This window comes from Diachasma alloeum, unplaced genomic scaffold (assembly GCF_001412515.2).
Source record: "Diachasma alloeum isolate Michigan unplaced genomic scaffold, Dall2.0 Dall_scaffold_00352, whole genome shotgun sequence".
NCBI lineage: Eukaryota > Metazoa > Arthropoda > Insecta > Hymenoptera > Braconidae > Diachasma > Diachasma alloeum.
The window spans coordinates 440365-463523 of NW_021680491.1; the positions used below are offsets into that span (position 1 = coordinate 440365).

At 39.5% G+C, this 23159-nt stretch overlaps 2 protein-coding genes across 3 annotated transcripts in view; one reads left to right on the top strand and one right to left on the bottom strand.

Annotated features, from left to right (window-relative positions):
* LOC107040986 (E3 ubiquitin-protein ligase CBL) overlaps positions 1–23159 on the top strand; it is a 200515-nt gene that overhangs the window by 167940 nt on the left and 9416 nt on the right. The window lies entirely within an intron of this gene.
* The window catches only part of LOC107040987 (probable phospholipid hydroperoxide glutathione peroxidase), a 22024-nt gene continuing 4701 nt past the window's right edge, over positions 5837–23159 (bottom strand). The window contains exons 2-6 of one of the 2 annotated variants that reach the window (XM_015261326.1): positions 21716–21806; positions 21507–21616; positions 17423–17451; positions 16086–16191; positions 15320–16000 (exon numbers count right to left, since the gene is read on the bottom strand). In XM_015261326.1, coding sequence (XP_015116812.1) covers positions 15789–16000; positions 16086–16191; positions 17423–17451; positions 21507–21616; positions 21716–21804 — 546 coding nt within the window. In that variant the 5' untranslated portion in view covers positions 21805–21806 and the 3' untranslated portion in view covers positions 15320–15788. Of the gene's footprint in view, positions 6298–6556; positions 6649–15319; positions 16001–16085; positions 16192–17422; positions 17452–21506; positions 21617–21715; positions 21807–23159 lie in introns of those variants that run through there. The other variant, XM_015261327.2, reaches the window with a different exon arrangement.

The following is a 23159-nucleotide window of genomic DNA, read 5'->3' on the forward strand; positions in this document are numbered from 1 at the left end:
AGCCGAGTCATAGGGCATGTAAACTGACCCTACAACCAGGCTCATTTCCTCGCCTTGTCCCAGGCCCAGATCCACTTGTGCCACAGCCAGGTCTCCCTCACTAGCCTGTGAACAGAAGAAAGAGTCTAGTCCTTTAATAACAATGCAAGATCTAATTTTCTCCTGAGTGTTTGCGTGATAGATTCTGCCACAACCACTGAGGCCCTTAATAGTCCCAGCTAACNGCTTTTCAGCATGTTTTGTGTCCAAGCAATGATAATCTTGGACACCTGTCATTCTTCCATGGCTGNGCATTGTCCACTATCCATGGTTCCTGGATCATTGCTATGACAGTCTGCATCCCAGCTAACAGCCTGACTAGAGTAGCCGAGGCTGCTTTGCTGTGGTGCAAATTTATCTGTACAATGTGCACCCGGGTTGCAGCCATAATAATGACTACTTTCCTGGTACCTGTATGTACCCTTCTTCTGACTTTCACGACGGTCTTTCACAAGCAGCTTGACAGTTGCTTTTTGAATCCCGCAGTGCAGTCTGAAGTTGCAGGCTTTGAGAACAGAGAGTGATCGGTCGCCTATCAGCGCAACGAAGTGGGTACTTTTCGCGTCCCTACTCTCACTGTCCCGAGCGACAACCCACTCTGGCCTGCAGTCCTCCATTTTGTTTCTCAAGGAAGCACAGTGCTTCTTGAGCGGTTAGATCTGGGTCTTCCACGTGTAGTACAACCCTGTGCTTCTTGGGAAGCTCCGAGGCTGCGACCACACGTACAGTAAGTCCAGCTATTTTGTTTTCGGGGAAAAGGCTTTTCAGCCAATTTCCCGTTTCCTCATCAGTGCAGCACACCATTGCCACACCTTCTCTTTCCCAGACACCGTTGAAGGTGGGTGCTTTCACCCCGTCAGGTAACGCCAGAATGGCCCTCTTCAGGAGTTTCTTCACCTCCGTTACCTCTTCAGTGCCCAGTTTCTGATCCGGATATGACTCCGGCATAACTGCAAACTTGAATGAGCTCGTAGTGTTCTGAGCATATGTGCCCTGATCCTGCGTTCTCATTCTCTTTTCTTTCGGTCTGACTGAGGGGCTTGGCGTAGTACGCTCTGATGGAAGGCGTTTTATTGCCTTCCTCGTAGCCCCCTCCCCCCTTCCCTCATCGACCTTCGCTGCTGCATCCGTCAAGGTTGCAATCGCCCCCGAGGTTTGATGCAGCTTCGCTCTCTTGCGACGTCTTCTCTCGGCTCCACTCAGTCTGACCCGATTCACATCGGTACCAGACTGGTCAGCCTTGTCAGACTTCGTGTGTTCGCCATCGCTGGCCCCACCCGAAGTTGCTTTTTCAATATTAAGATTTTTTAAATTGGTTTCCATTTTAGTCCCACGAGTACCGCGGTTAAGCGTTTTCACCTGGTGCATTGCCGCGATTGCCCAGGGCTTGGCTTGTCTCGGGTGGGTTACACCCAAGACTATTCTCAGAGGTCGCCTAGGTTTCTGAGAGGCACCGTTAGCGACACAGCTCCCCCTGTGCCACGCATCCGTAGGCACGGTATGACCGAGGCCATGGCTTACGCCGCTCATACACATGGATTGGGTGGACTCCTCTTAGCGACCGTGGGCAGCGGTAGTCCTTAAGACCTCCACCGCCCGCGACCGAGCCCCCTCACTACGACAAAGTGGGAACCCAGTAGAAGGGGTTGCCAGAAAAATGAAAAAAACGTGAATTTTGGCAGAAAGGGTGTAGAACATCCTTAATGCAGCACAAAATTCCTCCTGGGCCTTAAATTATAGCACATGATTTATTGATGTTATTGACTCATCCTGAGACCTGGAGGCGCCGTCTTGGATTGGGTCTTATTGATAGATGACGCTTAGGTCATTTGTTAATGGAGCAGAAAATTCCTTCTGGGCCTTAGATGAAAGCACATGGTTCATCGATGCAATTGATTTATCTTGGGACCCACAGAGGCCTTCTTGGATTGGGTCCTATTGATCGATAAAGCTAGGGTCATTGAAGAATAGTGCAGAAAATTCCTACTGGTCCTTCGATGGAAGCACATGATTAATCGATGCTATTGACTCATCTTGGGACCCACGGAAGCCATCTTGGATTGGGTCTTATTGATTGATAAAGCCAGGGTCATTCAAGAATGGTGCAGAAAATTCCTACTGGGCCTTAAATCAAAGCACTTGATTCATCGAAGCCTTTTGCAGATCCTTGGGTCCGTGGAACTTCCATTTGTCTATCGTCACTACACCATTTGTGAAGTCTTGAGAAATCCGCAGAAAATTCGGGAAAAATCGATTAATTTTTCCGCAGAAAATTAGCACGTAATTAGTACTCCACGTTAGTATGAAAATTATGCCAATCTGATGACATTGGTCTGCTAGATAAATGGCCCAAATTCAAAAATCAAATTTTCGGCGAAAATTTTGCAGCAGAAAATTTTCTGTGGGCTTCAAATTGGAGCACATGATTCATCGAAACTTTTTATACATCGTTGGGTCTGTTGGACCTGCCATTTATCTGTCAGCACTATACGCATTTTCAAGGTCCTGGGAAATTCGCGGAAAATTCAGGGAAAATCGATTTATTTTTCTACTATGAAAATTAGTATGAAAATTATGAAAATACTATGAAAATACTGTGAAAATGCTGCTACTATGAAAATTATGCTAATCCGATGACATTGGTCTACTAGATAAATGGCCCAAACTCAAAAATCAAATTTTCGGCGACAATTGTGGAACAGAAAAAAGCACACAAAAAGCACGTATTTTTGAGTTTTTCACCGACCCGATCCAATGACCCTGGTCTGCTAACTTTTTGGAGCTTGAAAATTCGGGGAAAATTCCTGAAAAATGAAATTATTTTCTTGCAGAAAATTAGCCCCTACTTAATTCTTTGCCATTGTGCACGAATTATCTCCATTCGACCCCATTGGCCTGCTAGCTTAATACCCCAAACTCAAAAATCCATTTTTTGGCCGAAATATTTAAGCAGAAAATTTTGAATGGACGTCAAATAAAAGCACATATTTCTCCGAACATGTCTACCGCTGCTAGGGTCACAGTAGCCCATTTTGCCCCTTCTCTCATTTGGCCCTCATTTGACGCCCTTGAAAATTCAGGGGAAATTTCGGAAAAATGAAATTATTTTCCTGCAGAAAATTAGCTCATATTTAATTCTTTGCCATTATGCACGAATTATCCCCATTCGACCCCATTGTTCTGCTAGCTTAACACCCCAAACTTTAAAATTTATTTTATGGCCGGAATATTTAAGCAGAAAATTTAATTATTCTGCAAAAAAAAAGCACATAAAAAGCCCGCATTTTTGAGCTAATTGCCGACCCGATCTGATGACCCTGGTCTGCTAACTTCATGGGCCCGAATTTTCAAAGACGTCAAGTGGGGGCAGATGAGGGTAGGGGCAAACCGTGTTCCTCGGACCTAGCATCGGTGGACATGTTCAGGGAAATATGTGCTTCTATTTGAAGTCCATTCAAAATTTTCTGCTGAAATATTTGGCCAAAGAATCTATTTTTGAGTTTCATATTCATTTCAATTAATCACATACGTATAATCTCTCTGTACATACGTATGTGTCCAGAGAGAACAATATAAACAAGTTGAAAAAATTCAAAGAAAATTAGAACCTTCATTTTTTGAAAACATACATTGGGATCTATTCGGAAATCTACTACTAATGAAATCGGTAGAAATGAAAATAGGAGAAAAAAAATACATAGAGAGCAGCAGTCATATGTAATCTGTCAAATGGCTTCTGTCGCGCTGCTTGTGACAAAATAAGTAAATACAGCTTGTATCACATTGAATTTTTTCATCGATTCAATGATTGTTTTAGATATTCAAGTAAAATGAATGTTCATGTTGAATTCTTCAGACGAATGAAAAACTTGTCGTAATTTTCTGATACTAGAGTCAAATTCAGTTAATTTACCTAGAAGAATATGAACTGACTCTGAATATCTTGGGATGAATTTCAAGAAGACCTTATGTTCACTGTAGCTCCTTCGAAAATTAGGTTAACTTAAGTAATAAGAACACATCTCTTCTCTGGGTTGTCGACCGGAGTAAAAAATGAAAAATTTCACTCATTGATGCTATCAGTATTCAGTTTTGTACTCGCTCGAATTGTCAATAGAAATACAGAGAAATTTCATAGTTCCACCGACGTCGGTGGCCGAGTGGGCTAGACGCAAGGCTAGTATGAAGAAGATTGCGAGTTCGGTCCTACGTGGAACTGACTTTTTCAACCTGAGGCTCCGGCAAGCGCGACGTTGCTAATAGAGTAACCGCCTGTACGAGCATGGATTCGGATTGCCTGATAGGTTTCCTGTGCTATTCCTACGTTCTAGTTCTAGACACTAGAGGAGTGCAAACGCGGTACAGTGTAGAATCCACAGTGTCGAGTGGGACCGGAAAAGGGGCCCGGAGGTTATTAAAAAAAAGTTCATAGTTCGAAAATAATTTGACATGAATCTTCTGTTTTTTACGAAAGATGTTGGTCGACTGATTTTCAAACGTGAAAATTCAAAGATTCAACTTGAATTTTCAGGATCTTTTATTGGAAAATTCAGGTATGAATTTTTTGCAGCGTCACTAATAGTTTCTCTTTACAACTGAATGTCAAGAATTTGTAGTTCTTAAAATCTATGTTAAATGAAAATACCTTTTTCCAAATTTTTCAATATTGAAAATACACAAAAAAGATTCACAAATCACATCCTCTTCATGCAGGGTGTCCCATGGGAATGTGTGAAAACTGTTTGATTATTTTTTTTTACTGGAAACGGAAAAAGAGAAGGAATAAAGTTCCTGATAGAGGAGAGTTGTCATTTTTATTTCACCGTATATTCATTATTGAAACATGTAATCACCCAACAAAAATAGTAGCTTACAAAAATTGTACGTGACAAGTGCGATTAATAGAAATTTTCGAAATGAGACCCATCAACACTGGCACAATAATCCAAATGTTTCCTAAAACCGTGGAATACACGTTCTAATGTTTACTGTGGAGTACCGTGAACAGTCTTTTTAATGTTGTTTATTAAATTTTCGATTGTTTTTGGCTTGCTTGAGTAACAAGAATCTTTTATATAAATCCACAGGAAATAATCACTCGGATTCAAAGCTGGGAAATAGGGTGGCCAATCTATTTCCCCTCCACAAAATTTTAGATATCCCAAACCAAGAACTCGACCGCGATAAACTGTATTAAGAATTTCAAAAACTTCGTGAGTACGGTGGGGAGCTGCTCCATCCTGCATAAAATAAAAACGAGTTGGGATTTGCCTTGAAATACTGTTCAACTTCATCGACCTTCTCCTCTGTTGCAGCAGAGAATGAGGGACCTGGAAGAGTAGCTCTACGATCATCCAAAATGCCGTATTCCTCGAAATTTTCAATTATTCTAGAAAAAGAATATTATCGTGACTAGAAACCAACGCGATTTCTACGAAAATCTGTAATGTGTTTTGCTGTGTCACACAATCAATATGAAAAAAAAATTATTCTAACCTCAAAGTGGTTTCGCTAGCAACTTGTTTGGATCCAAATTTAGTACGAAACCTCCTAAAAACTTCACAGTATTTTTTCCCCCTCGAATAGAAGCGCTCGATGAGATATCTTTTTTCTTGAATTGTCAAATCACTCATTACTGCTAACAAACTAAGCCTCCTGCCACAGTTGGAATAAAACTGACTGGCCCCTAGTAAACATAACACAAACGTAGAGAGTCAAGGTTATTTTGGATGAGTTGGCAGATGAGTTTAGTTTTCACACATTCCTATGGGACACCCTGTATAATAATCTTTTCACATCGTTCAAATTATCATATATATTTATTTAAGTGCATTTTAAGAGTACAAAATTCCTAATAATGGTTGCAATGGGATGCTTAAGACCAACGGGTAAAAAGTTTCTCAAAGTAAACTATTTGTAATAGATGTGAATATGTGGTATAGATATTTTTCTATGAATGATTAACTCTAATGTAGTGTTTCTCAAATATAAAAAGTTGTTCGCAATCACAACCGTGCATTAGGGAGTGATTGAGGTGATCCCTCAAAAGTACTTCTCAAGATGCAAAGCTATCTTCAACGGGTCCACATTCGGTCCGTGTCTCTCAACCGCTTTTCCGTTTTTATCGATCACGAATTTAGTAAAGTTCCACTTGATGAAGTTACCGAAGGTACCATCCTGCTCCTTCTTCAACCACTTCCACAATGGATGGGTGTTCTCGCCGTTGACGTCAATTTTCTCAAATAGATCATACTTTACCTATGAAAAATTTCGTCAATTTCAGTGAATTTTCTAAATATCAACCTTAAAGCCGTAAAAAACAAAATATGCTTTTAAAACGAATTTCCAAATTATTTTCTAAACATGTTCTAAAGGAACGAGTTAAGATGAATTCAGGCGGAGAAATTTTTTACAGAAAATTTGATGGGCCATAAAAGATGTCTCTCGGAAATTTTCTCTAAGCTTAGTAGTTTCGGTGCTTTTGCCATCTGGGGAAAAAGCTGTAAAAGGAGTTTACCTTCTTACGACTGGCGAAACTGCAAATTTCCTCACTATCACCTGGCTCTTCACCATTAAATTGATTGCATGGGAATGCTAAAATTTTCAAACCTACATGTAAAGAGAAGATCAATATTTTTGGAGTTGGAATTCGTACGGTGGAATCCTATAAAAAATTTATTTAAACATTTATTTGGAAAAATGGCGAAAATTTGAGAAAATTTTGTTTCTTAAAAACCTTGTAGTTTTTACTTTTCTAAGTGGGGTTGAAAATAATCTAAATTGTTTTAGTATGTAAAAATACGAAATTTGAGAAGTATGTGTGTATGTGTGTGTGAGGTCAATTTTTCATAAACAGGTAAAACAATTTCAAAAAAGATTGAAATTTTCTCACATGTTCGGTATTGATTTTAACTGACTGTGTGCAAAAAGCAATTCGTTTTTCGCAACTATCTTGACAACTTGTTAACGGATTTTCATTTTTTTTTTCAAAACATTGGTTCCGATCCCTACTATAGGAATCAATGAAAATCTTTATACACGTTCTTACAAATTTTTCGAGATATTTTCATTTTTCTGTTTTCCGCTTAAGGATAATCGGGCGAGCCCGGAGGGTTAGAAAAAAAGCAGCCATTTTTCTCTTTTATTTTTTACGTGTTCTTTAAATGATGGAAACGGCGTGTGCAAAGTTTCAGACTGCTGGGGAACATGGTTAATTTATTATGAATTCTTGAAAAAGTGGTCATTTAACCCGTGATCCTATGGAAATCACAAAAAAAACTGCAAAACCCAAGGAAAAAAAGCAGCCATTAAAAAAGCAGTCATTAAACTTTAGACACATTTAGAACATGTGATCAATGATTCTTTGAGTGAAAAAGATGGTCACCTAGGAGCATTGGTTATTAATAATAGCGAAAAAAGTACTGAAAAATGAAATTTCTGCGCACGCAGCCCAAACGATCAGCAACGTCTCAAGTACCGATCGGGTGGGGGTAGCGCGGTCAATTTAAACGTCTCTTGAGACAGAGAGCGATGAAGCGTTGCGATTGGAGCTCCCTCCAGCCGGTGGTACCAGCTCCTGGTGAAAAAAAAAACACTACCGATGATGTTGCCACTTTTTCGCATAGATTAATATTTTTTCATTTATTAAAAAAAAACAATCTGAAAACCATTCAATGCATGGAACAGATACAAATAAATTTGATTAGCTCCAAAAGTAATTTTTAACCGTAGATACTCCCTAATATTGCCTGAATTTTGAATCCGAATGGGAAAAATTTTTTTGTTCAGCGATTGATTTTCTGCAGGAACACAATAGAAACCTCTCCGCCTCACCTCCTACATTTCCTCCTCGCCCGATTATCCTTAAAATTGTTGTACGCACTCTAACTTACAAAAAAACTGTCTTGAAAATGCCTTATAATCGGTGTGCATTGAAATTGTTCGTATTTTGGAGATATTCAACTTCATAAACCACCAAAACAACAGAACCATTCAGAAGCCTGCCTGCCTTCATCTTATTAATGGCAAAGAAGGGTGCAAATACACTTCTAAATGGAACGTATTTTCTGCGGAACGTTTATTCAAAAGATTTGAATGTGGTTTTCACATACAGCTTGAGAAATGAACAATATTGATTTCTTAATGGAAAGAAATAAGCGCGCGAGAGAAATTGGTGAGCGCGAAACCTTTGCCGAGATCTGAAGATAACGCAGAATTGAGGATCCTGCTAGGCCAATAGTACTCAGAAGTCTCTAAGGAAAATTACTGTGTTGAATGAATACCACAAGGTGCATTTATATGAAAATTACATCAATAAGAAGAAAATGGGGTAGTGTGATGAGTAATGAGTTGATATAAAATTTTAATGAAATACTTAAGGATCCAGTTTCAATATCTCTTTGTTAAATCTAACAAAAAAAAATTGTTATTGCATCTTCACTCCGATAATTTAAGGTACTTCCACAGCATTTAAATGGGACTAGATGACAATGTGCGATTGCTTTGAGGTTTTTAGGATATATTCTTTCAGTAATTAAAAATATGTCCCAGAATTCCCAAAACGATTCACTACATAGATTCTCGACAAAAAATTATTAAAGATATGGGATTAGTAAAGTCTTGTGGCACGCCGTTTTCAAAAATCAATCAAAAATAATTGACAATGTGCTGAAAAATTGGAAGGTTGATATATATTACCGTACATAGGTCCGGAACTCGGACCGGTGTAGTTGCGTTTTCACTTCACTGGCCAAATTTTTGTTGATTTTGTGTGGATTTATTTTGTCGTGTGTTGAAGGACTGCTGAGTATTCCGGGGGTCTTGCCACACCCTTCGACCTATTAGGGTGACATAAGTATTTTGAGCTTTATTATCTGTGACAAATTTTTGTTCTCACTTTTCTGATTTCTCCAAATGTTAGGTTATCTCCCATTCCGCCAATTCTCTTTCCATCAGCTCGAGTATAGTCGGGTTTCGGCGGTTTCTGTCCGTTGGCATGAACGAAAAGGTGATAAGTGGCGCCATCTCCTTGACTTCCACCAAACTGTTGAGATGACCTGTTTTATCAGCCCCAAGAACGAGCCCGTCGGTATCGACAAAGTAGCGAGGGCCCAAAACACTTGCAAATCGTCTAGCACAGGCGAACGACGGTACCCCACCTATCACACTCCATCTCTCTCAGGATCCATCAGGGACGATTTTAATGCCCGGATTGGCTATGATGGCTCTTTCCCCGATGAACTCCTCGAAGGCTCCGTTCTATCCGATCGCTCCCTTGTTACTCCTGAAGAGAATCCGCGTGGAGCAGCCGTCAGCCAGTTTATGAAGGACAACGGACTTCTGCTCTTGAATGGCAGGACACCTGGAGACTCACCAGCTCAGACTACCTACGGTGGCCACAGAGGGCGAAGTACCATAGACTTCATATTTTCTGATCTTTTTAACATCCACCTAATTCACGACCTGTCCGTTGACCATTCAGTCCTTCCCTCTGACCACTTTCCCCTTTCCGTTGACCTCTTAGGCCCGCCCCCAGACTTCTCAAGCTCCAAGAAATTCCCAAAATCCTCCCGCCTCCTATGGGAACGCGACAAACTCCACGACTATCACCTTCGCATTAATAACTCTCCTGCTCTCCTGGTCAATGCTGAGTCCAACGTTAACATGCTGATGGACACTCTTCACAAGACTATCCACGATGCAGCGAAGGCAGCTGACATGCTTGTAATGTCTGGATATGCCCCACGACTCCTTCCCAGAAACACATGATTTGACAAGGATTGTCTAAAAGTGAAGAAGTCCGCTGAAACATTTCTTCGCACCTGTCGTAGTGAGCAATTTGTTCCGTCAGCAGTGGATTGCTATCGTTATGCTAAAAAATCCTATTTTGACTTAGTGAGTGACCAGAAATTGGCATATTTCAACGATATTTGCGAGAAGATCTCCAACACCAAAGCACAATCAGAATTTTGGAGAGCACTCAGGTCATGTGGAGTTCGACCTTCTCCGGAACTCGAGATAGAAACCCGGCAGTCCTTCTATACTGGTGTCTATCCCCCTTGAGCTGTTGACGCGAGTATCTACGATGGTATTACTGATCCGCAGTTTGACGGACCAATCACGCTTGCTGAGATCGAGACTGTTCTGGTGGGTTCAAAGTATGGAGAGGCTCCTGCTCTGACGGTAAAGCAAAAAAGGTCGCGTGGACGCTTAATTTTGCAGTTTTCATTTTTTTTAACAATTTTTCGGTTTGCTACAATCCCAAAAACTTAGTATGTGTTTCATATCATGCTTCTGCATGATATCTCATGGTTTAATCCTTCTTCTATCATCCTTGATTTCGGCCGAAAAAAAGTCCTTATTTAACCGGCCTAGAAGGCATCTACCCGGAATGCCAGGCTGGATTCAGAAGAGGTCGCTCCACCCTCGACAACATCGTTGTGGCACAGGCGACAGCACAATTACAACTACGACTGGGAAGCCGAAGAGTTTTTGGGCTCTTTGTGGACTTGAAGTGAGCTTTTGACTCGGTCAACCACACTCTGCTCTGGCAGAAGATTTTCCACCTGGGTGTCAGCACCAAATTGATCAACATTCTACGTAACCTCTACGAGCATTTCTGAGAGTTCGATCTGCCAGTCGCCTCTCGGGGAGCATTGACATCACGGAAGGAGTGCTGCAGGGGGAAAGCCTGAGTCCTACTCTCTTCTTGTTGTTTCTCTTTGATATTGAATCCTTCCTGAGAGACAGGGGGCATCGCGGTCCTAGCATCGATGCAACGAGGGATGTTCCAGCACTTTTCTTTGCGGATGATTTGGTCTTGTTTTCGCCGCAGCAGATTCACATGTTTCATCTTGTGAAAGATCTGGAGTCCTACTTCCAATCCAACCACCTGACAGTGAACGTCTCCAAGACTAAACTGATTATCTTCAGATCAGGAGGTCCTGCCTCTCTTCTATCAAACTTTCCCCTGAGAATTTATGGGGAAGACATTGAGGTCGTCTCCACTTATACTTACCTGGGTGTGGTATTTTCCTCCTCCGCACTTGGTAGCCGTGCTTCGCAGGCTGCCGTTGATAAAGTCAGGATTGCCGTTGGATCCGTTATGTTTACCCTAGCGAGAGCCTCCTCGGACTCGTGGGAAGCAACAACCAAGCTCTTTGATTCCATGATCGCCTCGACTCTTCTCTACGCTGCTCCGACATGGGTCCTGCAGTACACCGACAAAATAGAGACCATCCAGCTTGGCTTCTACAAGGGACTCCTTCTCCTTCTTACCTGTACCCCCAAGCACCTCTTTCGCCACGAGGTCGGTACTGTGAAGCTCCTCTACCATGTCATCAAGCTCTCTCTTGGCTGGTTTACTAGGATCCTTGAACAAAAAGAGGGCAGGCTTCCCAAGGTCTGCCTCCGCAGGTTTATGAAGCTGGCTTCATCACTGCTGAGTATGTCATCCTCTGATGCACTCTCCAGGACCCTCCGTTACAACCCTATCCTCTAGCTTCGGGATCGGCTTGAGCCCTTCAGCGTCAGTTTTGACGTCACCTTACCCTCGGCCTCCTACTGGTCCCGGGAAGGCCCCAGAGTTCTCTCCGAACTGAGAGCACATCTGCTTGAGGTAGACCGCGCTCGAGCGGCGTCTCCTCCTTCTGTCTGCTCCCAATCTCGAGAACTATCACAGGAGCTACTTGAAACAGAGAGTGCCCATAACCATGACCCGTATTAAGGCTCAAGTGAGGCTTGCAAATCCTCTGATGATCTCCTTCGCCATCAAAAAAGCATTGTTTAGGATTGATCCCTCTAAACCCTGCCAGTTGTGCTCCAGCAACTCAGCCGAAACTCTGACTCACTTCCTGTTGGTATGTCCCTTCTATCTGTCGTACCATATGTCCTTCCTAGGAGGCACTTCCTCCCCCTGAGCCAACAACTTGATGAAATTCTCCTCACCTTCACCCGCTTTCTTGACTCGGATGTCCCTCTTGCCACCAAGAAACTTTTTTTTTTATATTAAATGCGATGTTCTATCAAGCTCTTCCGCTCTCACGAATAGGGTCAATCTCATAACAAACTATTTCAATCCACTGGACAACCGCTACCTAACGTCAACTCTCGAGCTAGATTAGTTCGTAATTTCTAGTTTTTTAGCGCTAGGCTCCCTTAAGCCTCCTAACTCAACAAACGTATGTTCTACCACCTGCAACCATACCGGTCCAATGCTCTGTTTTTTGCAATGCTTTGCTTTATTTATTTATCTCTGACTTATTAATCTCTGATCAATTTTTATTTCTCTGCTCATCTGGATTTTCATGTACCGGACCTTCCCCCACCTAATTACACCTAATTATACCTAGTTATACCTAATTATACTGTATTATCCCTATTTACACTATTGTCACTTTATTTTCATCTCGTGCACTTTATGTCTTCTGCCATCTCCCCGAAATCGTCTCTATTATACATTATTATATTCCTCGCTGTAACAAGGTTGTACCTCTTAATCAGCAATAAACAAATGAATGAATATTACCGTACATATTTCAGGAACCGATCCGTGCATTTTTTATTCTTTTTTACCACATGGATTTATAATAATACTGAATGAAAAGAGTATGTAAAAGTGGAGAGGTTATCGTGAAATGGTGGTCGAATGTGACAACGTTGCGAGAAGGTTAGGGCGTTTGAAGGGCGAGAGAGGAAGGGGAACTCGTGTGAGCGGGCAATTCAAACTATTGAAACTCTTCGAGGTCACTTATGTTGAATAACATTGATTCAATGTTATTTTTCCAGTCTTATTTTTTATTTAAATCCTCAGAAAACGTTGAACAATCCATAATATTTAGAGAAACAATCCATAAATCTTCAAATTTGTATAAAAAACAAATAAGAACAAAAAACAATTTCCGTGATTATTTGTGTGACTTCGCAATGTAATCTGCAATATTTTGATACATTTCTTCGAGTTTTATTGATCGAGGTTTATAATCAATTCGATTACTCAGTAATTTGACGACTCCACTCGTGCCATCTTTCTCGAATGCATTATGCAAATCTTCCAAACCAACACCAGCTTTAGCCATCTTTTGTTTCAGAGTATTTGCTATCAGTGTGGATAGTACTGAGAGGGAATTTGCTGTGTCTTTCACTTTTTTATTGGCGTTGTACTTAGAGCTTCAGGTACTGTAATAAGCTCAGATAAAATTTCGTCTAGAGTAAATACGTTACAAACAAAATTCTTCAACAGATACACATCGTAACAGGCATTGTGCGTATTTTTTTCATCCACATGTTTAACATATGCACTAGCTAGAGTCGACAGTTTCATTTCACCCTTCTTTGGTCTCTTAACATTGATTTTTATTTTATAACCCTGCAGAGAACAGGCAAAGCCACCAACAGCTGCCTGGAAATCAGTGAAAAAAGAGCAGTTCTCAATGTCTCGCAGAAGACGTGGTCCATCAAAATCGAGATTGTGTGCAACTAGAACACATTTCTTATTGAATTTCTCAAGATAAGAAATGAATGATCTCAAAGCACCACGCAAACTCATCGTTTCCAAGCGAACTCCATGCAAATAGAGGAGACATTTGTTAAGTTGTGGACTTCGGATGCCTTCAGATCTATGGGGTTGGAAGGCTTAATGTAGGTGCTGAATGACGTTGACGAGGTTCCTGCTGCAATCTGCAGTATATCGCATGTTCCACTCAGCCCTGATGTTTCCAAATCATAGAAAACAACTTGGTATTCGTCATTCACCAAGTATACAACTACGTGGTCGTCGGTCCTCGATGGCTCATTGATGGCTCTGATAGTAATCAATCCCATGTTGGATTGATACATCACTCCTTCCGATCGTTCATTTCGATTGCGTAATGCATCTCGCTTCTTCCTCAATTCGATTCAATGACCTGTTGCCTTGGTTGAGCTGGCCTTCTCAGCATTTTCGGATGCTTTTCTTTCACACCGCTCAACATGCTGACGTAGCTGGTCATCAATTGTCAGGTCTAGTCGCTCAAAAACTTGGATCACGTAACTTTCTCCCTCATTTTTCTCAGCAACAGCAGCTGCTACTCTATAGTCCATCGATTCACTCTAACTATAACACAATAGCTTTTCGGTGCTTTCCTAGCTATTGCAGCATTCAGGCTCTCGTTACATTAATTAGAGGCTGCCTGGGTAAATTTCTCAGCATTCTTCGCAAATCCTTCAAATATTTCGTGTATTGCCTCGAACAAAATTGGATTTTGTCACCCCTCGCCAATCATTCGATGAGTATACTCTTCTGGATTTTTTTTATATCCACACCAATCACCACAATGTTTGTGGTCGTTGAAAGAATGATATGGAATCGAGCGCAGTGCCTTTGCCAGACCTTCCACGTCTCTCTGATTCTGAGCCATCGCAAACGAAAGATACCGCTGTAAATACTCGATGGAATTTTTATTAATCTCTTGATCAGGATCACTAGATTTTGGAATCGAATAAAATTGTTTTTTGGCGCCCTTGGAGAGGTGGTTCTTGTCCGACACTCTCACTACTGGAGAGGGTGTTAAGGCTTTTCTAACTGAAGCTATTGCTGCAGAATCTTCATTTCCACAAAAAATCCCCAACTGTACATTATTTCCCTTCAGGATTTCACTCTCAGTCGCCAATTTTACAGCCAAATGTGCTTCGATAGCTTTCGTACTTCCTGAGAAATGCAGACGGCAATCATGTTCGTCTTTTGAGTTACCAAATGCATACATCTTGCAGCCTCTGTTTGTTGTTGCATAGTCGACGATCAGACCACTCTGTGTACCACTTAGGGCAGCATAACCGTTGAGACTGTCGTAATTCTTTCCATTCCCTCACTTAGACCAACCACAATCGAATGAGAGCATCAGTCTCACGAGGAACGACATTGCACTAACAATTGTTGGAGACCCTTTCCACCTGGCAGACGGTTTCACAGGTTGCTTTGAAGATTGTTCACCAACTTCAGGGGGTGATACTGACAGTGGAACGTTTTCAGGCGCTTGTGATTTACCTGTATCTTCCACTAGTCCTAAATTACGAAGAATGAATGAATCTTTCAACATAAAGACCATCTAGCGAAGTTTACTTATGTCCTGTTGATTCGTATCAGTCTCCTCGTCGAACTTTGAACCCTCTGAACTCGATGAAGATGCTCCATCAGGAATTATGAAGTTTTCACGATATTCAATAGGCCTATAAAAATCCACACATGCTCACATCTACCACCAACGTGTTAATTTTTAAAGCAATAATAAAAAACACCTTTTTTTTAGAGATTTTTCATTTATTATTCATTTTTTATTTAACAATGAGTATAATTGCTCCCACATTAGCGAATATATACGTTTATTCTCGTAGGTAAATACTATAGATTTGGTTTTATTGGGGAATTGGAGTGATTGTTGAATGTTGATGAGTAAATAGGAGAAAAAAAGTCTCACTAATTTCAAATGAAGAATCTCAATGAAATAGATAATCGATTAGCTCAATAAAGCATTCTGATTGTCCCGGAAAAGCCAGGGGAAAAAATTGTCAAAGAGAATAACAAATAAAAATGAAATTTCTTCATTGCATAATGAATTGATTCGCTCAATAGAGCATAATATATTCTACTGGGAAACCAGAGGCAACAAAATAATCGAAAATAATTTAATTAAATGAAAAAAATAAATTTTTACGAAAGACAAGTAAAAAAGAATGTAAAATAATTGAAGTGATAAAGATTGTGTCCCATGAGCTTACACAATCTTCTCAATCTCTTCGGCATTCTCGATCGTCAATTGTCGTTCAATTTTTGCAGCTTTGTCGCAGCTTTCCTTAGCAATTATTTCTACAACAGATCCAGCTCTTCTCTCATAGTCTTTATATGTTCCATAATTCATTGTAGGTAAACCCGCACTTGCCAATAGTTTATTTAGTCCCTGGTTCCCAATTCCTGCGTGGAGACAAGCTGTGGAAGTAATTTTAATTGTTAGTTAAATATTAATTTATCAATATTTGAATACACATAATCACAGAGAAAAATTGATATTTACCAAAAGCCATTTTGTAATTGATCTTAAAAAACTCCTTATTTTTATCCCCTGGCTCTTTCACGCATTTGGTCGTTGGAATACGCTTCTCAGCAAGGTAGTATCCGCACTGTATATGGGGTATTCCATGTGAACTCACCCAGGTCAAAACCCTCACCATCGCCAATCATATTGCCGATTTTTCCTGTGGTTGTATATGGAAAAATATGACTTCTCAAATTTTTTCAGATTTTTTGAGGCATCCTATGGGCAGCCATGTTTTTTTTGCAAGTTTTATTTTCAAATGCCTGTAACTTGCGTAAAAATCAACCGATTTGAGTTTTTTTCTTTACAAAATGTGCGTCTTCGAATACACTTTCCATATAAAAATATGACTATTTTTTTCAATTCGTTCTTCCATCGATTTCCTCAGACAAAACTTTAAAAAACTTCAAAAAACGAGTCGTTTTCAAAGTTGGACTCTTTATATTTTTCAAAAAATTTCAGTGAATATATTGGACCAAAATAACATTTTTCACCAGAGGCCAAAGTGGGATCTCTATTAGAACACACCACTCGGAAAGATTTATTGTTAACGAATTTTCAAAAAATCATCAAATTGTTCCAGATTCGAATATAATACAGTGATTCTTCAGGCGGTAAATTCAAATAATGCTTCTGCGCTCAAATGCTAAAAGAATTTTGAAATTTTTGAAATTTCTCATCCCGGATTCATATATTCAAATTGGAAATGACGGCGACGAAATGGGAAGCCCACTTTGGCCCTTGGTGAAAAATTTTATTTTGGTCTAATATATTCACTGAAATTTTTTGAAAAATATAAAAAGGGTCGAACTTTAAAAACGACTCGTTTTTTAAAGTTTTTTGAGATTTTTCTGAGGAAATCGATGGAAGAACGAATTGAAAAAATTGGCATATTTTTATATGGAAAGTGTGTTTGAAGACGCACATTTTGTGAAAAAAAAATTCAAATCGGTTGAGCTTTACGGAAGTTACAGGCATTTGAAGATAAAACTTGCAAAAAAACATGGCTGTCCACAGGATGCCTCAAAAAATCTGAAAAAAATTGAGAAGTCATATTTTTCCATAAACAATCACAGGAAAAATCGGCAATATTATTGGCGATGGTGAGGGTTTTGACCTGGGTGAGTTCACATGGAATACCCCATATGCAAATAGGACCCCAAACCACGTTTGGTTTCTTTGACAATTTCTTTCAATGATAAAGGTTCCGAGCACACAGAGCATTGTAGTTTATCAACCAGCATTCTCAAGTTTACAATGCGATTGTCAATATTCACTGATACATCATTCTCGGTCTCAATCTCAGATTTACTCACTCTCCTCCCCTTGATAGCCTTGCCCAACTCTTGAACAACAATTTTGTGTTTTAATGTTTTTTTTTAATGAATTTTCCTTTGTATTTCATTCTTGAGGAGCCTGGAGAACCTTCCATATCATCTCACTTATTTCTGTTTTCAGAGTCGATGAAATTTGTTTTAAATAAAAATTAACTGTGCCAGCACTTATTCATAACACATCAACAAAATTCTGTGGAACATAACCTGACGTTCCCTCAAATTCGCGCCAAGGCACATACTATAGTAAATTCTATAATATGGTATGAGGTATACCGGACGACAATGATACCAATTCCGTCAGACGAAAATGCGCTGTTGGTCAACGTATCGTGAAAAATTGAATTTATTTGTAAATCTATATAAATAATTTTAAAATGAATAATCTTTTTCAGTCAATCTATTAGGAATAAAGAATAAATAAAGAACTCAATTGGCACAATTTTGATATATCTATTGACCAATCTCTATTTCATTTTTTTTCTTTCGCACGTTGCAGCGAAGTGTCGGAGCGTTTGATGTTTACCCCCACCCTCTGCCCAAAAAATTTACTGTGGAAGTACCTTAATGGCATGGTTACATGGACTTGAACCCAGTGTTGCCAATTTGGTGATTTTGTCACCAGATCTGGTGTTTTGGGAGTGGGGTCTAGTGACGATAATTCTCCGGTTGTCTACCAGTGACGAATCTAGTGAATTTCAAACTTCAGCCGGTGACTACGGTCACCAAGATGAATCAAAATAAAAACACTGAAATTTCTGGATTCTGTTCTATTTTTTTGTCAATATTTTACATTTTTTGTGTTACTCCTCACTCATGTATGTCTATAGGATTAATCAGGGGCCCGGCCTGTCATCTTCCTTTGCAGGAACGAGTTCTTCATCAGAGACTGTAATAATGACAGTATTGAAAAAATAAAAATACAAATGAAAATATCTATTCTATGACTCAATGATGAGAAAAATTATAAAAGTCGGACAGAATAAAACGACATACTTCGAGTGTCGACGAACATAAAATAATCCGATCCTCGGAATGTTTGAATGTGTCCATCTTCAGTTAATACAGGTTTAAAATATATCAAGTACGACATAATTGCGTAATTAATGCGTATATTGATTCAGTGGTTTTCCTTAGAAATTTTGAAATGTAATTACAGCTTGGACTTGGGTAGGTTTCAAACTGAAATAAATGCCTGAGTAAACGATAATAACTAAGATGGATGACTGAGTAAGGAGAAACGTACTGCAGGCGCGTTCAGAGGAGAAAGTTTAATCACAAGATCATTGGCTGCATTTCATGAGATCGTACGCAATAGCCAATAAAAATGACGCTTTAGAATTTCGACAGTCGCCACTTGGAAAGTCAGCTTGAAGTCTTTACGATGCAATTCATCCCTGTGATGGCAACAGTGAAACGTGTCGTTGCTCGTATCTCTTTGTGACTCCCAGTCAACTCATCTCTGTTCGTTCATCATATCCCACCATAAATTCGGGTTTCAATTTTTAATAATGATTGAATAAAAATTTAGAAAATTACGTTTACAATGAAGCCGCAATATGTCCAAAAATTCAGATCAGAGTGGGTCAAAGAGCTTCCATGGGTTAAACCTGTTGCCAATGATAAAACAAAGAGTTTATGTGTTTGGTGCGCGAGTCATCTCAATTCAAGGCTGGCTGACTTGAGAAAACATGAAAAAACTGCTGCACACTGTAGAGCAAAAGATTCATTCGACGCGAATCGTCAAGGAAAAATCAAGATAATTGATAAATCTAAGGATGTGGAGAAGAAAAAAGAAATTGAGGGATCATTAGCACTGTATGTTGCCAAGCACAGTAACATGAATGTTGTCGATCATTTAACTGACTTGTGCTCGTCGAAAATTCTGGATTCGAAAGAAACAATACAGTTACATCGAACCAAATGCACTGAGGTGATCAAAAATGTTTTATCTCCCCACTTCCAACGTGCTTTGCGTGCTGATATTGGTGACGGTAAATACAGTCTCATCCTGGATGAATCAACAGATGTCTCTGTGCTCAAGCGGGTGATCAAGCAGTTAGGAATTGCAATTAGGTTCGTAACCGATGATTTTCAAACTCTTTTCTCTCGGTTAATATCATTATATTTGTTGTATTCGTTTTTCAGTTAAAACGGACTGTTAATAAATTTACTTTCCATTCCACAGATATTACAGTCACGAGAAAAAGAAGATAGTTTCGACATTCTTACAACTTCTTGAGCTGGATGAGAGCACTGCAAGTGCGATTGTTGAAGGGATCGAGAAGGTGATTGAGGAGTTTGGTTTACAAATGAAAAATCTTGTTGGAATCGGGACAGATAATGCCCCTGTGATGGTCGGTATCAACAAGGGAGTTCACGGAATACTCAGAGATAAACACAACTTGCCAGGCTTAGTATTATTAAGGTATGTGTCATTCACTCCAACTCGCAGTGTCAGCAGCAACGAAAGATACTCTGCCGAGGAATTTAGAATTTATGATTAAAGAAACCTATAATTGGTTTAGCCACTCCTCTTTACGTCCAAAAGCCTATGCAGACCTGTACAAGTTGATAAATGATAATAAAGCTCCTCTGAAGACACTCCCTCTCAGCGAAACTCGTTGGCTGGCAATTGAAAGAGCTCTAGAACGTATCCTCAGTCAGTGGCTGGAGCTACAAACTCATTTTGAAATAGTGAGGAGGAAGGATGCATGTTATACTGCTGAGATGCTTTATGCTAATTATAAGGATCCTTCGAACAGAGTCTATTTGACGGACGTGTACGAGATAGTAGAAGAAGTTCAAAAAAACTAATAAAATTTTTGAGGCTGAATTAGCAGATCCGCTGAGGGTTCTGGACAGTCTCCAGCAGTTGATTCGAACGATATCTAATAAAGTTCTTATTCCATCAGCAAAAATTAACATCTTGACAGATGACATCAGCAAGCACCTGGACCCAAATCCTTACCTAGGATATTCGTTTGAAAAATCATTTCGAGAACTTCAATGTGACCCACAAACGAAGAAAGTAATTAGAGAACGATGTGGTGATTTCACGCTAAAACTGCTCAGTCAGCTACAAAATCGACTCCCATCTAATCTGATCTTACTAGAGAAGATGAAGCTCCTGCATCCTAGTGAAGCTACGAAAAACCGACTTCACAAGTTATCAATTCTCGATTTGATTAAAGAATTTGTGTTCGATGACAAGATTATTTCTAAAATTGAATCTCAATGGTACAACTTGAACAATGGTGATGGAGAATGGAAAAATGTTAAGACATCAGAAGACTTCTGGACTGAAGTAGCGGCTCACAAAGATGCATGCAATGTAAATCCTTATCAGGAACTCGTCGACTTTGCTTTAAGCTTATTAAGTTTGCCAATGTCTAATGCAGAGATTGAAGGTGTGTTCAGTCAAATGAATATTATAAAATCCAAATTACGCAATCGTTTGCAAACCAGCACTGTGAATGCGATCCTCATTCGTTATGGCCTGAAACGAGCCAGCAAGTGCCGTCATGACTATCAGCTCCCCAGAGAAGTCTTGAAGGACATTGGAACATTAAAAGCATACAAAAAGGATGTTCCAAAAGTTAATAAGGATGGACAGGGCGAGACCGAAGGCGAGAGTAAAAAAGACGGGGATATTCCTGATATGTTGACGGAAATGAATAATTTCTACCTTTAAATATTTATTTTCATGATTAGATTTACTCAAAAATATGGGATGTTACTTGAGTTTATAGATAATTTATGCATAAATCGTTGAAAACTGTCTATTCATGTAATGAAATCACAAAATAAATGAAATTAATCATAAAAAGTCGAAGATTTTCACGATTTAAAACAAAAAAAAAATCTAGTGACTTTAGTGTCGAAAATGTAGATTTTTCCACCTGACCTGGTGACGAGCCGAGCTCCCTAGTTGGCAACACTGCTTGAACCATTCCATGACTCTTTGGAGCACTGTACTCGTGGTACATCGAATGACTTTCTTCAAATAATGAAATAATATGACCCTAATGACCCGAGTGTAAATATAACTATGAAATTTAATTACCATGAGACTCCCCATACTTGTCATAAAGTTCATTCAGCTCTTTGTAGTTAGTCTTCGTAAGACCACACTTCGAAGCAACATTAACGATCAAACAGACGTGACCTTTGTAGCTGAAAAAATCGGTAAAATCCGTTATACAGGAGACTCGCCAATGACATTGGGAAGAGTTGACTTTTTTCTCTTCTTACGTATATTTATAGCCAACCTACTTTGACAAGGGTACTATGTTCCCTTTGATAGAGTTAGCCTCAAAGTCGTAGATCGACGTGGCCGCCTTGTAATCGAGGTTTCCGCTCATTACTATTTAACAGGAACATTGCAATTGAGTATTTCTTTCCCCTTCAACACCTTAGGTGAGGTTTCGCTAATTGGGTTTGTAGAGAAATGGGAGTAGGCTCGTTACCAGGCGTGTAATGGAAATTGCGAAAAAGGATTATTTAATAAAGCACTATATGAGCTATTTACTAAACGTGAGTTTAAATTTATGAAATCATATTTTTTATCATTAAATTAATAGTGACGATAGCGGAGTATTTCTCATTAAACATCTTCTAATTTATTCTGTCAAGTGGCAGATTGTTTTTAATAATCACGCATTCAAGCCATTTATTCTTTTATTTTTGACTATTTATCCTGGCTCATTATAATCTATCTATGGCAATCATAGTCTTGAGTAGAAAGTATTAATTCATTTTCAGTAACTTTTCACGATTTTTCAAATATTTCAAAGTCGCAAATTGTGGCGCGACAAATGTCAATATGTCTTATCTACTTTGAACTCCACTAGAATCGTTCAATTTTTTGTAATCAGCAACAGATGTTAAATTTAATCACAAGTGTCCAGGCAATAAGCTCTCATTAATAAAATGCTGATAGTGAATTCATGAGCTGTTTAGGTAGATAGAATATAAAAATCCTTGTTTATTTTCGGTCCTCAAATATGAATGTGACAAGTATATATATATATACTTATATATATATATAAGTATACCACCGACTATAAGTATAAGTATATATATATATATGTTTAAGGGTCAGTTTCATGACACTGCAATGTTTTGATGTATAATTCAAATTTATGAATTATAACCTCAAAACTGAACAGCACTTGGCATAACCCGGGAGCACCACGTGGAGGTGGCTGTTGAAGGCTCCCAAAAAGTTGTTAATTGCGGGTGTAACTCCGCAATTTACAACTGGCGCAAAGACGGTGTATGCTGCCTAGTCGGGTTACGCAAGGTCGCAATGTTCGGATGGAAAATGACGCTCATACCTGGCTCTACCTCCTGATGCGCTTAAATCCGCCGCGGTCCCTTCTGACCGCATGTTTTTTTTGTAAAACATAAGAACTCCACTTTCGGGAATATTCGCGAGAGATATTCGGACTGAGGTTATCGGCATACTGGAGGGTTCGCGAGGTCGAGGTCAAACTTGCAGGACGAACACGACGGTATACCACACGACAAACGCCCACTACTGGTCATTTTGATGACTGTCATCAAAGTGACCATAGCTCCATTTATCGTATGCTTAAGAAATTCGTTACTGTCATCGAACTAGCCATTAAACATATATATATGTACTTATATGTATATATATAAGTGGATCATAAAGAAACTACATATTGATTTGTGTGGATATATATATATATAT